Source organism: Crocuta crocuta, unplaced genomic scaffold (assembly GCF_008692635.1).
Source record: "Crocuta crocuta isolate KB4526 unplaced genomic scaffold, BGI_CrCroc_1.0 scaffold180, whole genome shotgun sequence".
In the NCBI taxonomy this organism is placed as follows: domain Eukaryota; kingdom Metazoa; phylum Chordata; class Mammalia; order Carnivora; family Hyaenidae; genus Crocuta; species Crocuta crocuta.
The window spans coordinates 3,834,174-3,850,049 of record NW_027527549.1 but is presented as its reverse complement, the minus strand read 5'-3'; the positions used below and the strand labels follow the sequence as shown (position 1 = coordinate 3,850,049).

At 43.6% G+C, this 15,876-nt stretch overlaps 1 protein-coding gene across 4 annotated transcripts in view; it reads left to right on the top strand.

Moving 5' to 3' along the window:
- The window catches only part of VTCN1 (V-set domain containing T cell activation inhibitor 1), a 53,941-nt gene that overhangs the window by 31,755 nt on the left and 6,310 nt on the right, over positions 1-15,876 (top strand). For 2 of the 4 annotated variants that reach the window (XM_077767992.1, XM_077767987.1), the window contains exons 2-4: positions 1,031-1,095; positions 12,228-12,575; positions 15,369-15,647. In XM_077767992.1, the coding sequence (XP_077624118.1) occupies positions 1,031-1,095; positions 12,228-12,575; positions 15,369-15,647 (692 nt within the window). The remainder of the gene's footprint in view (positions 1-1,030; positions 1,096-12,227; positions 12,576-15,368; positions 15,648-15,876) is intronic. The other 2 variants (XM_077768010.1, XM_077768001.1) reach the window with 2 other exon arrangements.

Genomic DNA, 15,876 nt, shown 5'->3' with positions numbered 1-15,876 from the left:
GCTCCAGGCTCTGAGCTGTCAGCACAGAGCCCAACGCAGGGCTTGAACCCACGAACCACGAGATCATGACCTGAGCTAAAGTCAGCCGCTTAACCGACTGAGCCACCCAGGCGCCCCTGCCAGGATACATTCCAAGAAGTTAACAATGTTATGTTTGGATGATGGAATTGTGGGTTATTTTATTGTCCTTTCTTTTTTTGTTAAAGCACATTTGTATTTTTCTAAAGTTTCTGTAATAAATATGTATTACTTTTCTAATAAGAGAAAACGAACTCCCACTGAGGACCTACAGGGTGCAGTGCACTAGGGACGTGTGGGTACAAGTGAAGACATGACCATTGTCCTTAGTGGAGTTTAAGATCTCGGGGGCGGGGGGCGCCTGGATGGCTCAGTCTGAAAACTGTCTGACTTCGGCTGAGGTCATGATCTCACGGTTCGTGGGTTCGAGCCCCTCGTCCGGCTCTGTGCTGTCAGCACAGAGCCCAGAGCCTGCTTCAGATTTTGTGTCTCCCTCTCCCTCTCTCTGCCCCTCCCCTGCTTGCATTCTGTCTCTATCTCTTAAAAAATGAATAAACATTTAAAAACTTTTAAAATTTTTGTTTAAAGTCTATGGAAGGAGACAAGGCAGATAGATCAATGCTGGGCATCAATGCTCAATGTGGGCTGAGTATGGAACCAGTACGCCCCACCCCCCCAGGTCGCACCTCGCACTACAGAGATGCCCTCAGTTTTGCCCCAACGATCTTTGTCTGTAGTTTTCCCTGCTGTGGAAATAGGACAGGAAGATGATATGCGAAGTCAGATAAAAGGGTCACACCTTTCATGACTCCCGGCATCCCCAGGGAGACAGGGATGGAATTGTTGGGACCCTTTCCAAAGGCATTTGTTTCTAGGAAGGGGCTTTGAGTGAAGAAGACAGCTGAGATGCTTTCTGTGGCACCTCTGACAAATGACAGACATGAACCCAGGTCGCAAAGCAGCATGTCAAGTGAACTGAAGAGTAACTTCCTGTTTCTCTATCTCTCCATAGCGTTATTAGCATCATCATTGTTTTGGCTGGAGCCATTGCACTTATCATCGGTTTTGGTATTTCAGGTATGTGATTTCTTGCATTACCGCGATCCATTCCCCCCTCACCATTAGCTCCCCGATCACTCAGCGTGATCGAATGGAAAGAGCGCAGGGCTTGGACCCAGAAAACCTCAGAGTAGAGCACTGGCTCCTCTACTCATTGACTTCGCTTTCTCCAAATTAGTCATTTAGCTCCCTGGGCCTCAGTTTCCTCATTTGTAGGGTGGGGAAATGGCACCAGGTAGTTGAGGGAGCCAAACAGGATGTTTATCAGAGTGTGTGCTATCAGTCAGGGCTGAAGGTAATGATCAAAAATTAGGTATTTTGAGGGACCCGTAGGTGGCTCAGTGGGTGAAGTGTCCAACTCTGGCTCATGTCATGATCTCACGGTCTGTGTGTTCAAGCCCCGTGTCGGGTTCTATGCTGACAGCTCAGAGCCTGGAGCCTGCTTCCGATTCTGTGTCTCCCTCTCTCTCTGTTCCTCCCCACTCTCACTCTTTCTCTCTCTTTCTAAAAAAAACCCAAACATTAAAAAAAATTTAAGGGAAAAAATAGGTATTTGGGGTTGCCTGGTTGGCTCAGTCAGTAGAGCATGAGACTCTTGATACTGGGGTTGTAAGTCTGAGCCCCACATTGAGCGTAGAGATTACTTTAAAAAAACTAAAATCTTTAAAAAAAAAAAAGGTATTTGTCTTTGATCCATTTTTCATTGGATTGTAGGAACCCATTTTTCTGGAAAAATGGAAAAATCCATTTTTCTTTTGGATTTGTAGGAATCCTTTATACATTTTGGATGTAATTTGGTTATATGTGTTGCAAAATCTCTTTTACTCTATGGCTTGCATTTCCCCCTCTCTTAAGGATGTTTTTCAATGTGAGTAAATGCTCTTCATTTTAACCTAGTCCATTTTCTCCATCTTTTCCTTTATACTGGAGCCTTTTGTAACCTGTTTGGTTAAGAAGTCTTTGCCTTTCCCAAGGTCATGAAGATTTTTTTCCTAGGTTATCTTATAGAAGCTTTCTTGTTTTGCCTTTTACGTTTATATCTATTACCTATGCAGAATTAATTTTGTGGGTGGTGCAAGACGGTGGTCAAGATTCACCTGTCCCATGTGGCTCTCCAGGAAAACACTGTCCCCCACGTCTCACCACGTGCCATTTTTATCATAAATTAACTATCTAAATGTGTATGGATCTGTTTCTGGATTGCTAGCCTGTTTCATTCTAATATCCTTTTATAATTCATTTTCTTTTTATGTTCTCTCTCTACCTAATCCTGGTCTTGGACATTTTATCTGTCCATCAGTCTGTGTGTGTCTCTTTCTCTTTCTCTCATCTTAAAGCAGTTGACGGTATTACTAGCTCAACAGTAGTTTTGAAAGAACCAGGTTCAGGTCTCATTTTTACGTTCTCTGATTGTTTTCCTATCTAATTAGTTTTGGCTTTTATCTTTAATTTCCCTCTTTCTGCTTTGTTTTGCTGTCTTTTCATTCTTTTTTCTAATATCTTAAAATAAGCACTTCACAACAGAGAATGTCCAAGAAAGCCACCAGGGGCACCTGTGTGGCTCAGTCAGTTAAGCATCTGACTCTTGATGTTGGCTCAGGCCATGATCCCAGGCCTGTGTCAGGCTTCCCACTGACAATGCCAAGTCTGCTTGAGATTCCTCTCTCTCTCTCCCTGCCCCTCCCCCACTTGCTCTCTCTCAAAATAAATAAATAAACATTAAGAAAAAAAGAAAGCCAATGTACAGGTTTTAGGAGATACTATCGTTCAGCTTTCCAAAATGATTTGCCAATTTCCTCTTCACCAGAAGTGTATGAGATCCGGTGCTCCGTGTTCCCCACCCACTCTGCATATTGTGGGACCCTATTGTGGTTTTAATTCCTGTTTCCTGGTGACTGAGGAGACTGAGTGCATGTTCATAGGAGAAACACAATATTGAGTGACAGAGGCAGACACAAAACAGTACGTTCTATACAATTCCATGTATATATAGTTCAAGAACAGGCAAATGGATCTCTAATTAGAATGGAGAATAGTGGTTATTACCCCAGGAAGGGGGAGGGGGTAGCCTTCAGGAGGGAGTGTGAGGGGACTTCTGGGGGACAGTCAAGTTCTAGCTCTTGGTATGGGTAGTGGTTACGTGGGAAATGAAAATGTGGTAATTCTCCAAACTGCACAGTTATGATGTGGACATATTTATGTATATGTTTTGTATTTTAATAGACTCATATGGGGCACCTGGGTGGCTCCGTCAGTTAAGCGTCTGACTTTGGTTCAGGTCATGATCTTGCAGTTCATGGGTTCAAGCCCTGCGTTGGGCTCTGTGCTTACAGCTCACAGCCTGAAGCCTGATTCAGAATCTGTGTCTCCCCTCCTCTCTCTGTGCCGCTCCCTCGCTTGTACTTGGCCTCTCTCTCTTTCAAAAATAAACATTAAAATTTTTTAAAAATATATTCATATATATACACACATATTACAAATATGTATTATAAAATATGTGTGTATGTATATTTGGAAATAAAATACTGAGTGATAAAGTGAGTATTTTGAACTTTTAAAGATATCAATGAATACATTTTGGTACCTTCTTCACTAATGCTTAATTACTCTTCCTTAGTTATAATTTGCCCTATTCTGGATCTTATATACCTCCTTGAATTAAAACCCTGGGCACCTGGGTGGCTCAGTCGGTTGAGTGTCCAACTCTTGATTGGACAAGCCTGCTTGAGATTCTCTGTCTCTGTCTCTCTCTTTCCTGCTCACACATGCTCTCTCTCTCTCTAAAAATAAAATAAAATAAAAAAATAAACTACCTCAAACACACACACACACACACACACACACACCAACAACAACAACAACAACAACTCTAGTGTTTGTCCTGCATTCTAAATCTTAGTGATGAACCTTTTTGGGGCTTAGGGCTAAATGGCTTGGCCTCAGACCCCTTATGGAGTTAACTCTTGCTTGTCTGTGGCTTTGACCACCCTAGCACGAGCTGTCACATTGTCACAGTTTCCCTGTGACAGTCAACATTTTGCCACTCACGCTTTTTCCTGTTGTATAACTATCGCGACCTCGCTGCTTAGCTCACTTCCCTAAAGAGGCTACCCAGAGTTTACTCCCTAAGTGCCTTTTTGAATGGACAAGTGGATGGATGCTTACAGAGGCGAATACACAGATAAAAGCCAGTCTGCCCACCTCAGCAATATTTCACCAATAATGTTAAAGCCCTACTGCCAATGAAGAGGTTTTCTGCCTCCTTCCTATTTCATGGGGTTAAAGCTGGTCATTTTGAATAAAATAGGCTGTTTATTCATTTAGTACTCTTTAGTTGTATTTTTCTCAATTGTCTTTACTAAAATGCCTTACCAAGAGCATCATATTATCACACTTAAGATAAATTCAATAAAATGTTAGCTGGCTTGGGGCACCTGGGTGGCTTAGTCAGTTAGGGTCCAACTCTTAATTTCGGCTCAGGTCACGATCTCACGGTTTGTGAGTTGGAGCCTCACATTGGCAGCGTGGAGCTTGCTTAGGATTCTCTCTCCTTCTCTCTCTCTTCATATACTATTCACAACAAATATGAGATAAGTATTTTTCCTACACCCTGATAACTACTCGCTCAAGGTCGCATACAGCTAGCAAATACGGTTGTGTTTCAAGCCCTGGCAATTTGCTTCCAGAACTCACCCTCTTCCCTACCACCCTGTGCTGATAAGGACATTCATACAGAGTTGTGGCAGGGAGGGGTTTTCTGGTGTGCCTTGAAGGCATTAATCCTGAGACTGCAGCTCAGGCATAGAGATATGCCGAGATACAGAAAAAAATTCCATTTCTTCTAAACTCTCCTGAGGCCACGTCTATGCCAGTCCCTCACTGCTATCCTACTCCTGGGAAGTAGTAAGTATGGACCCCGGAACTCATCTGAGGCAGATTATTTGGAAGAGAGGTTGAGTCAGCTCTGTGTAAGGGAAGAGTTGACGGATTGACAGACACGTTCTCATCTCAGGTCTGATGCTGACTGTATGTCCTTGGGGACATAACAACTTTCCAGAAATAGTTTCCTGGCTGGTAAAAGAGCCATTGTGGGAATTAAATGAGAAAAGCCTTTGTGAAGTACCTGGCACCAGTGCAATAAATGGCAGTCATTGTCGGGGCACCTGGGTGGCTCAGTCAGTTGGGCATCCGACTTCGGCTCAGGTCATGATCTCACGGTTTGTGGGTTCGAGCCCCACGCTGGGCTCTGTGCTGACACCTAGCTCGGAGCCTGGAGCCTGCTTCAGATTCTGTGTCTCCCTCTGTCTCTGACCCTCCCCTGCTCATGCTATCTCTATCTCTCTCTCAGAAATAAATAAAACACTAAAAAAATTTTTAAAAACCATATCTTGTTAAAAAAAAATGGCAGTCATTGTCATTTAGACTGATAGCGTCAGTGCTGTTCAGAATAATTTTGTTATTATTAATGCATTGATATAGCACTTCCTAAAACTTCCACAGTTTCCTGGCCACGCCAGAGCTGGATGCCCCTCTAAAGTTAGGCCAGGGCAGGAAGCCACAGGACACGGTCTCATAATAAATCCTCCATCTTTGAACACTAGATAAGCCAACCAGGTATGTGCCCGTGGCACTGAAACAGGAGACTGAACAAATTGCAAAGTATTTGAGAGACATACAGATCTAGATCTAGATAGATATATAGATATTTTTCATTGTAGTCATCTGTGAAACAGTTGCTGGCCTTTCTTACTTTTGTTTTATGGTTTTTAATCATTTTTATTTTTACATAAGGCGAGGATATCATTTTAGGGGATAGGCTCTCTACGTATCTCAACCCGGTCATGGATATCAGCCAAGTGTGGCAGAAAGAGCACAGGCTTAGCTCCAGACCACATTGTGCTGCATCCTAGCTCCACTGCGTGCTGGACACAGGGCTTGGCCAGCCATTTAATCCCACAGAGCTTCTTTTTCCTCAGTCAGAAAATGGGTATAATGGTAATGCTTCTCTCTCATGGTTCTTACCAGGCTTAAAAGGAGTCATGGTAACTGAAGCACTTAGAAAAGTGCTCCTTTCCTCCCAGGGCTCTGCTCTGCAATCTTTCCCAATGAGTCTCGTTAGTAATGGTGACAGCATTAAGATTTAACATGTGGCAAAAAAAAAAAAAAAAAAAAGATTTAGCATGTGGCAAGTCAGGTACCATGTTAAGCTCTTTGCCTGTGCTGTATCATTTAGACCTTTTAGGGACCGTCTGATGGAGCTACTATCATGAACACCTTCATTTTAAGGGCACCTAGGTGGCTCAGTCGGTTAAGCGTACAACCTTGGCTCAGGTCACGAACCCACGGTTCATGAGTTTGAGCCCCGCGTCAGGCTCTGTGCTGACAGCTCGGAGCCTGGAGCCTGTTTCGAATTCTGTGTCTCCCTCTCTCCCTGGCCCTCCCCTGTTTACCCTCTGTCTCTGTCTCTCAAAAATAAATGAGGAAAAAAAAATTTTTTAGAGGTGAAAAAAAGTTATGAAATAAAGAAGTTAGAAAACTTTTCCAAGGTCGCATAGCCAGTAAGTGGCAGGGCTGAGACTTGAATCCAGACAGCCTGACACACCATATTTCTACATGGCTTCCCACGTTGTCCCTTCATCTAGCATGGCCCAGCATCCTTCCTAAGCTCTTCTCACAGAAGCAGCCGTTACCCCCAATCCTGCTCTCCTCTCTGGCAAGAGTGGCACTCACGATGGTGCCGGCTCAAGCGGCATTATTACCCCTAAGCCCCGTGCTGTGGTGCCCATCCAGGCGGCTGGATTCTGGCCGATGCTGAGTGACCGTTCCTGAAGGCGTCTCGTATGCTGTCTGTGCTCCTGGAATGCACAGAACTTGTCTCACTGAGTCGATTTCAAAAGAAAGTTCATTTTCCAGGTTTTATCCAGTGGCATTGGACACTCCAGGTTCATAATTTCTGTAAAGGAGTCTTGCCTTGTGTGACCTGTGACCTCGCTTTCCAAGAGATTTCTGCTCCTACAGGACAGGGCAATTGAATAGCGCCCACCCTGTGTGGGAGATTGTGGCCCCTCCTCTTCTCCCATGCAGACCAGTGCTGTCTGAGTAACTTGCCCTCAAGGGCTAGCGGTTGCCTTTTCAGTGAGTGGCGTGCGGGCTCCCAACTTTAAAGTTCAAATCTTAGAGGCCAGTAACATTCTTAAAATCCATGCCTGTTTCAATTAACAGAAATCTCTATCAATGGACAACTGCCTCAACCCCATCTCCCAGAGCCCTTTTACCCTTCAGCTCCCCGACTCACACAAGAGCCACCACAGGTTAAGGGGCCTGAAGAATCCTACCAGGCCAGACTGCCTTTCCTAGAATATAGCTCTTTGAGCCAGTATTTGTTTGCAAGTTTCTATTGCTTTCTTTTTTCTTTTCTCTTTTATTTTTTTTTTTGAGAAGCAATATTTATATGCTCTTGCTTGCAAATTAAATTTCATTTAATCATTTTTAATCACCATTTATTCACCTAACAGGCATTTATTGATTGCTTTCTGGGTACAAAGCCATGGTTAGGTCCTCGTGATTTTTTGAAGTTCTCCTTGGTTTTTATCCCTCCTCTTGATGTGATAAGGGAGGGGAGGATTTAATAGACATTATACTCATTCCATCTGCCTCATCTTTAATGCAACCCTAAATGGGCTAGAGCCTGCAGCAGGTCCCTGGGGCACTCCGCACTTGCCTACTTTCAATCACTAAGTTCTCTAAGAGATATTTCAGCGAGTTCTCTACCTTTGGGCTCAAGGCCAACATATTAAAATTAATTCGGTAGTACAATTATCTGACTAAGATATGTCATTACCATTTCATTCTCTCTATAAACTGTTTTAATCATGTATTTTTTCTGAAAAGTAATTTTTCAATTCAACTGTAATGGCACTTTATAAACTACAATCAAATCTATCCTTGCTCTAATATAGTTCCATTCGTTCCATGATTACATTGAGAATCTCTGTATTTGCATTGCCTTCCTTTTCACTGGCTCACATTCCCCCAAAACTTAGATGCGGTAATCCTGCCGAATGGTCCTCATTCCTACAATTGTTTTGGATAGAACCATTATCTCACAAAGTGCCTTGATTTCCACTCATTTCCGTGCTTTCATTCATTTATTCATTCAGCCGACAAATACTATTTTTCTTTGTAGAAATGTAGTATTAGGCACTTGTCTTACTTTGCTCAGGCCGCCATAACAAAATATCATAGACTGTGTAGGTTAAAAAACAGAAATGTATTTTCTCACAGTTCTGGAGCCTGGACAGTCCCCATGTTTCAGGTGGCCCCGTCTCTAAGGCTACCATCAGTGGTCCTCTGGCCTGTTGAAACACAGATGATGGCCCTCATCCTTTGAAATGAAGGAGGCACACCCGATGATCTCTGAATCACCTTTAGATTTGTCTTCCCTTTTCTGGAAGAATAGCACAAATTTAAGGGTAAATGGCTCTATGGTCTTGTCCTGTCAGGATATGACAGACTTCCCTCATTTTGTCTCATTTTTTCTACCCCCTTTAGCGTTTCTGTGCCCTGCTGGTGGTGTTGCTGATGGTATAGTCCCCATTTCTATTCTTGGCTTTTGCTGAGGTGACTTATTAAACCTTTCTCATTTTTTGCAATATGGATAGGCTGAGAATTTTCCAAATCTTCAAGTTATGGGTTCTTTTTAACTTACCAATTCCTTGTTTAGTTCAATCTCTCTCCTTTCTCAAATTTCACTCTGAGCAGTCAGGAGTAACGAGGGTACTCCTTCAAACCTTTGCTTAGAAATCTCAGCTAGGGATACCCGGCTGGTTCAGTCAGTAGGGCATCTGACTCTTGATCTCAAGGTCCTGAGTTTGAGCACCACATTGGGTGTAGAGATCACTTTAAAAATATATAATTAATTTTTAAAAACCCTCCTCAGCTAAATATCCAATTCCATCACTTGTAAATTCACAATTCCATCACTTATAAATTTAAATTTCTGCAAAACACTAGAACATAGTTCAACCAAGTTCTTTGCCACTTTATAACAGGATGACCTTTCCTCCAGTTTCCGATAACATGTTCCTCATTTCCATCTGAGACCTTATCAGAATTACCCTTAACACCCGTATTTCTAGGATGCACCTTAAAACTCTTCCGGCCCCTACCCATTATCCTGTTTCAAAGCCTCTTCCACGTGTTTAGTACTCTGTTACACCAGCACCCCCACTTTCTCAGTACCAAAATTTGTATTAGGGTTGTCCAGAGAAACAGAACCAACTAAATTTTTTGTGCGTGTGTGTGTGTGTATAAAGAGTGGGGGGGGGGGGTGCGGAGAGATTTAGGAAGAACTGGCTCACATAATTGTGGAGGCTGAGAAATCCCAAGATCTGCTTCATCGAGCTGGAGGCCCAGAGGGTTTAGTTCCAATCTGAGCCCAAAGGCTTGAGAACCTGGAGAGCTAATGGCGGAGTCCCAGTCCAAAACCTGGCAAGCTCAAGATCCAAGAAGACAGTGTTTCAGTTCTAGCCCAAAGGCAGGAAAAGACTAATATCCCAGCTGAGAGTAGTCAGGCAGTAGGAGTCCCCTCTTACTGAGGCTTTTTGTTCTATTCAGGCCTTCCACTGATTAGAAGAGGCTCCCCACCCCCCCGATTAGGGAGGGTGACCTGCTTTACTCAATCTACTGAATCAAATGTTAATCTTAACCAGAAACATCCTCACAGACACCCCAGAATGTCTGACTGAATGCCTGGGCACCCTATGGCCCAGTCAAGTTGACAGAGAAAATCATAGCATTTATAGGACTTACAAATATCATGAAGACGGTCTCTGTCCTTGAAAAGCTTACAGATGTGTGCCAGGGACAGACTAGACACCAGGTAGAGGGAGACAGCTGCTATAATAAAGGCAAGGGAAAGTATTATGGGAGAGTAGCGCGTCTATTCATTTTGTCTTGGCAGATCAAAAGAGGGCTTCACGCGAGGGCCTCCATCTGAACAGCCATGCATAGAAGTAGAATTTGGATAACTGGTGATAAAGGAGAGGAGGGAACTATAAATTGTAGGTTCGAGATGAACAGGGGTGTGAAGATGCATAGTATAATTGTATAACCAGTACTACCCTGGAATGTTTTGGATATTAGTCTGTCAAGTAAAAATAACTGAAAAGCAAATTAAATCTTTAAAGCAATGTTGAAGAAAATGCCAAGGCAGGGAGTGGGGTGTGTGGCACTCATATAACGCAGCAAAACTCCATACAGTCATCTTTCATAATTTCTCTCCCAAATTTCCCACGTGAATGGCCACCATGCATGGCGGCTGCTGCCTAGTCTCGCGTCTCCCACACCCTAAAGCCTCCCAACATACCCCCAGCCAGGTTTTGTTTCCTGTGCACAGGTTTTGTTTTCCTGCCTCTTTTTTACCTAGAACTTTTCTTCTGTTGGTAACTCTGTTCCTTCTAATATAAATCTATTGAGCTGAGCTTCTCCAGGTCGGTCGCCCATCCATTACCTTCACCTACTTTCCAAAAAGCCTAAGAGCCAATTAGTTCCAATTCCCAATGGGCCGGGAGGGGTGAAATACCAAGGATATCCTTATGTTCATAATGTTTACCTCTTAAATCTGAAAAATAGCACGTATGCTTTGTGTGTTTTTTTTCCAGTGAAAGCAGAAAATCAATAAATCACTTGATATGCACAAATAGTAGAGACTCTGAAAGGATGGGGTAGGAAATGAGAGTAGAAAGGCAGCAATAAAAACTAATATCTATGGGGCACTTACATGTGCCATACAGCATTTGGCTTTGAAGGCCATGCTAGCTAGTCTGAACTTTATTTACCCCACAGCCTTTGGGAGCCATGTGAGGTTAGTGAGTATAAAATTGACATGTCCAGATGGTATTTCAAGGTCTACCTGTGAGGTTAATGCATGTAAAATAGATTGGATGGGGCCAAAGAGGAGAAGCACCAATAGGGAAGTCAAGAAGTGTGGTTGAGAAGTGCTCAGGACTCATCAAGTTGGACTCTTTGGGTTCTACAAAAGAGAGGCATGTGCAGACTGTTTGAATATAAAGTGTTTGTTGAAGAGATACTCAGAGATTGGGACAGGAACTAGACTTGACAACCCTCAGGATCTAAGACAAGTCTAGGGATGAAGGATTGTCTTCATCTTTCTCTCTCATGTTCTCTCCCCCACACTTGGGATCTGCTCCACTCTCCTCTTGGGCTCAAATACCCCTCCCCGTCCTTCACTTCCCACTCAACACCGCAAGGAGTCTTTCAAGAAGATTCGGTTAATTAAATCACCCCCACAGGCATGCCCAGTCAGCAGCCTCCAGTGTTGGAAGAACAGTTGGCCGGTCCTTCACAGTTTGCCCAGGTTGTCCACTGGGTGAGCGGGGGAGAGGCAGTGGACATAGCTGGCATCATAATTAATACTTCTACTGGTGGCATGTTTGGAGAGGGTGACATCTATCATAAGCCAAAAGTCAATTAAATTAAGTACCATTCTTCATTACGCCATAGCTCTCACTGTAACCTTGACCAAGTCACTTCTCTCCTCTTTGCTTTGGTTTCTTTATCATTCAAATGGAGATCAAAATAATGGCATGTTAGAATTTAGCGTTCTTCACAATCACTAGCCACATTCAGTTGATGTGAGGTCTCGCTTCTGTGCCACTTCTGGTTAACCAAGAGTAATAACAATACCTGATGTGCGTCACTGCTGTCTGCAAATCAAGTTCACATCCATTTGATTTGATCCTCATAAGAACCCTTTCGGGTGGGAAAGACAGATATCATTCCCTCCATTTTTCTGACATCCAGAGAGGTTACATGACTTAGTCGAGGTCACACAGCTATTAAATGACAAAGCCAGGACTTGAATTCTTATTTCAGACTCCAAGATCAGTACATTCTCTACTTGCTGCCTCTCAGGTTTGGGCTGCTGGTTCCCAAAGAGCAGATCTGCTGTAGATATCAACATGACTGTGCCCCTGTTCTTTCTATTCTTATGTCGTCATTTTTTATGCCTCTCCTGTTCTTCTACATTTCTAATTTATTCCAGAAGTGTTTGGCCTTCAGTAATGAGGGTTTGGTTGTAGGCATTCCAAGACTTCCGTCGGCATTGACCCTTGCTTCCTGAATTGCAGGGAGACACTCCATTACAGTCACTACTCTCACCTCAGCTGGGAACATCGGGGAGGATGGAATCCTGAGCTGCACTTTTGAACCTGACATCAAACTTTCTGATATCGTGATACAGTGGCTGAAGGAAGGTGTTACAGGCTTGGTACATGAGTTCAAAGAAGGCAAAGACGACCCATCAGACCAAGACGAGATGTTCAGAGGCCGGACGGCAGTGTTTGCAGATCAAGTGATAGGTGGCAATGCCTCTCTGAGGCTGAAAAACGTGCAACTCACAGACGCTGGAACCTATAAATGTTACATCATCACCTCCAAAGGCAAGGGGAATGCCAACCTTGAGTATAAAACTGGAGGTGAGTCGCTTTTGCAGAGGGGGAAAGAAAGTGCCCAAAGGTAGGCACCCAAATGTATCTGGGGCTAAAGACCATGGATGGCTGATGAAATACGTTGTGCCCAAGAGTGACCAAGAAGACAAGAATGTCTGAATTCTGCCAGCAGCCATCTTCACTGTCCAAGACCCACACCAACTCTGAAAATAGCCACCTATCACATTAGGTCTTAAAATCTTCTGTTCTGGACTCTGGTCTTTCCCAGATTTTCAGGTATATTCCCTGACATATTTTGCCAAAATAAATATGATCTCTTTTATGGTAGACTTTGTTATTGCTAGTAAGAGAAACCTGTGATCTGGCCTGAGACTTTTCTATGAGAAGTAGGCCCTAGCCCAGGTCTGAAATCAGTACCTCCAGGGACTCACGGTAGTGGAACCCATTTTAGGAGGGGTTCAAAGGGAACTAGCCAAAACCACTATTGTTCTATAAACTCACTAATCCTCCCCCAGTGAAACCCACCCTTCCTTATCAACTCAGGTTGGTGAATTTATGTACCAGGAACTCAGATAGGTACTGTGAGGGGTAAAAAGATAATTAAGAAAACTAATGATTGCCTCCCCTCTTGAAGAGCTCATAGTATAGAGCATATAGAGTTGAGGGCTAGAGCAGAGATAAGAAAAATGGGTAAATAACTATAATAATTGGTAAAGTGTATCAAATGCTTTAAGAGAAACACACAGTGATTTGAGGATTCAGAGGGAGAAGGGGATCACATCCAAATGCATAGGGAGGGAATGGAGAATTTGGCATCTGAGAAGGGCCTCGTGAGCTAGGCAGCAAGTATCCTGAGGTCTCCTGGCCTGCACAGGCCTTCCTTGGACATTTCATAACACATGTTTATATTTGTTTGAAGCACAGATCTAGAGCCAGACCTGGACAAGTACAGGGACCTGGGCAAGGCAACCTGACTGGGCCTTAGTTTCTTCATCTTAAAATGACCCAAATTCCTAGGGTCATGTCAAAAGGACACTGGAACCAACGGAAAGGGCCTCCAATGGCCAAGCTGGACCAGTCTGAGCAACCAAAGAAACAAAAGCTAGAGCCAAATAAACCAAAAATCAGAACTCAAAGTATAAAATTAACACCTGAGTCCATACTTCTATAAATATGAGGGAGACAACACAAATCTTTGCAGATGAATTCCAAATAAAGTATTGAGCTCCCCCGACTCCTGGAGGTAGTACTTAACACTTCCTCCCCCATGACCACACACAGGATGTGTTTTTCTTCGAGAAGTCCAGCTTCCAGAGAAATGAGCCTCAGCCAGGTGATCAAAGTTAATCTCATCAGTGATAAGTCACATCGACCGCATGGCTTCTGATGGGGCATGATGGGAAGGGTACTTTCCCTCCCATAGTCTTCCTCTCCAAAACCCATAACACCAATCTAACCATGAGAAAAACATTGGACAGATTCCAAAAGAGGGGTGTCCCACAGAACACCTGACCAATACCACTCAAAACTGCCAAGAGCAGGAAAAACGTGGGAAAATTGAGAAATTCTCACAGACCAAAGGAATCTAAGAGGACAGGACGACCAAATGCCATATGGGATGCCGGGACAGAAAAAAGACATTAGTGGGAAAACTGGTGAAATGCAAACAAAGTCTGGAGATAAGCTCATAGGTATGTACCAGCAATGGCTTCTCAGGTTTGACAAATCAACTTTGGTTAGTTAAGATGTTAACATTAGGGAAAACCAGGTGAGGTATATTTATAAGAACTCTGTGCTACCGTTTCTATAAATCTAAAATTATGCCAAAATGAAAAGCTTATTTTTAAAATGGTGATGATCATAGATATCCCTGGAACTGGGGTGAGAAGCAAATGAAATACTATCTGGAATTTGGCATGTGGCACAGAGAAACCCTCCATGAATGGTGGTTCACTATCATGTACACTCAGTTCCTTACATCATCTCCCAGGAGCTCATTCCCCACCTGAGGTGAGGGGATGTGTCTCATCTCCGCTGCTAGATGGCAGACTCTTTAAGAGTAAGGCAGGGGCTCTCAGTTCCAGCACAGTCCTGGGCAAAGGAAAGTGCTAAATAACTTAATAAATTGTATCCTGGCATAAGCATTTTATCGTCAAAAATCCAGGCCTTACCATTTCCCCACAAGTATCTCTTTGCCTGAATACTAGAGGAAGCTAGTCTTAATTTCAAAGTTCATTTACCTCCCCAAGAAGGAGAATTATCCTAGAAGAAAGCAAATGTCTGCCTCTATCCCTGGATACCAGGGCTGGAGAGTCTCCACCCAAGCAAACTCCAAACCCCATGATGGGAAGGCCCATGTATGGAATTTCTGTGGGTGACAGGTGAATGCTGTTTGTTTTTTCCTTCTCCTTCTCCCTCCCCACCCTAACTTGATCCTCCAGGCAGAAAAATACATAAAAATCTAAGAGGCTTCACAGGTGCCTGAGAAGATGTTCCATTTCCTTGAGGGATAAATTATTTGGGGACCTATGTTACCCTTTATCTTTAAGGGATAAACTGGAACTTGCCTTAGTTGGAGAGATTTATCTGTTCTAACAATTATACCTAAAACTTTGGTCCCTGGAGTTTGTGATCTTGGCCAAAGGGTTGCGCAAATCTTTATTTGCAACTGCTATACAATGGGCCATACACAGACAGCCCACTGGGGAAGCACTGAGTCACTTCAGTGGTGGAAATGACTGTGTTTTTAAGACCCAGCACTTCAAAGGCTATATTGTTTGATTGGTATGACCTTGACATCTGCCCCTTTGAACCCTGCAGCCTTCAGCATCCCAGAGGTGAACGTGGACTATAACGCCAGCTCAGAGAGCTTACGGTGTGAGGCTCCCCGATGGTTCCCCCAGCCTACAGTGGTCTGGGCATCCCAGGTTGACCAGGCAGCCAACTTCTCAGAAGTCTCCAATACCAGCTTTGAGCTGAACTCTGAGAATGTGACCATGAAGGTTGTGTCTGTACTCTACAATGTCACGATCAACAACACGTACTCCTGTATGATTGAGAACAACATTGCCAAAGCCACGGGGGATATCAAAGTGACAGGTGGGTTTCCCCCATGCTTTTTGTACACTTTTTGTATGGGTTTATTGGGGTGAGAATCAAATCTGAATTAAAATCTAATTTCTTTTTTTTTATCTTATTTTTGAGGTGGGGGGGAAGGGGCAAAGAAAGAGGGAGACACAGAATCTGAAGTAGGCTCCAGGCTCTGAGCTGTCAGCATGGAGCCCGACGCGGGGCTCAAACTCACAGAGGGTGAGATCTTGACCTGAGC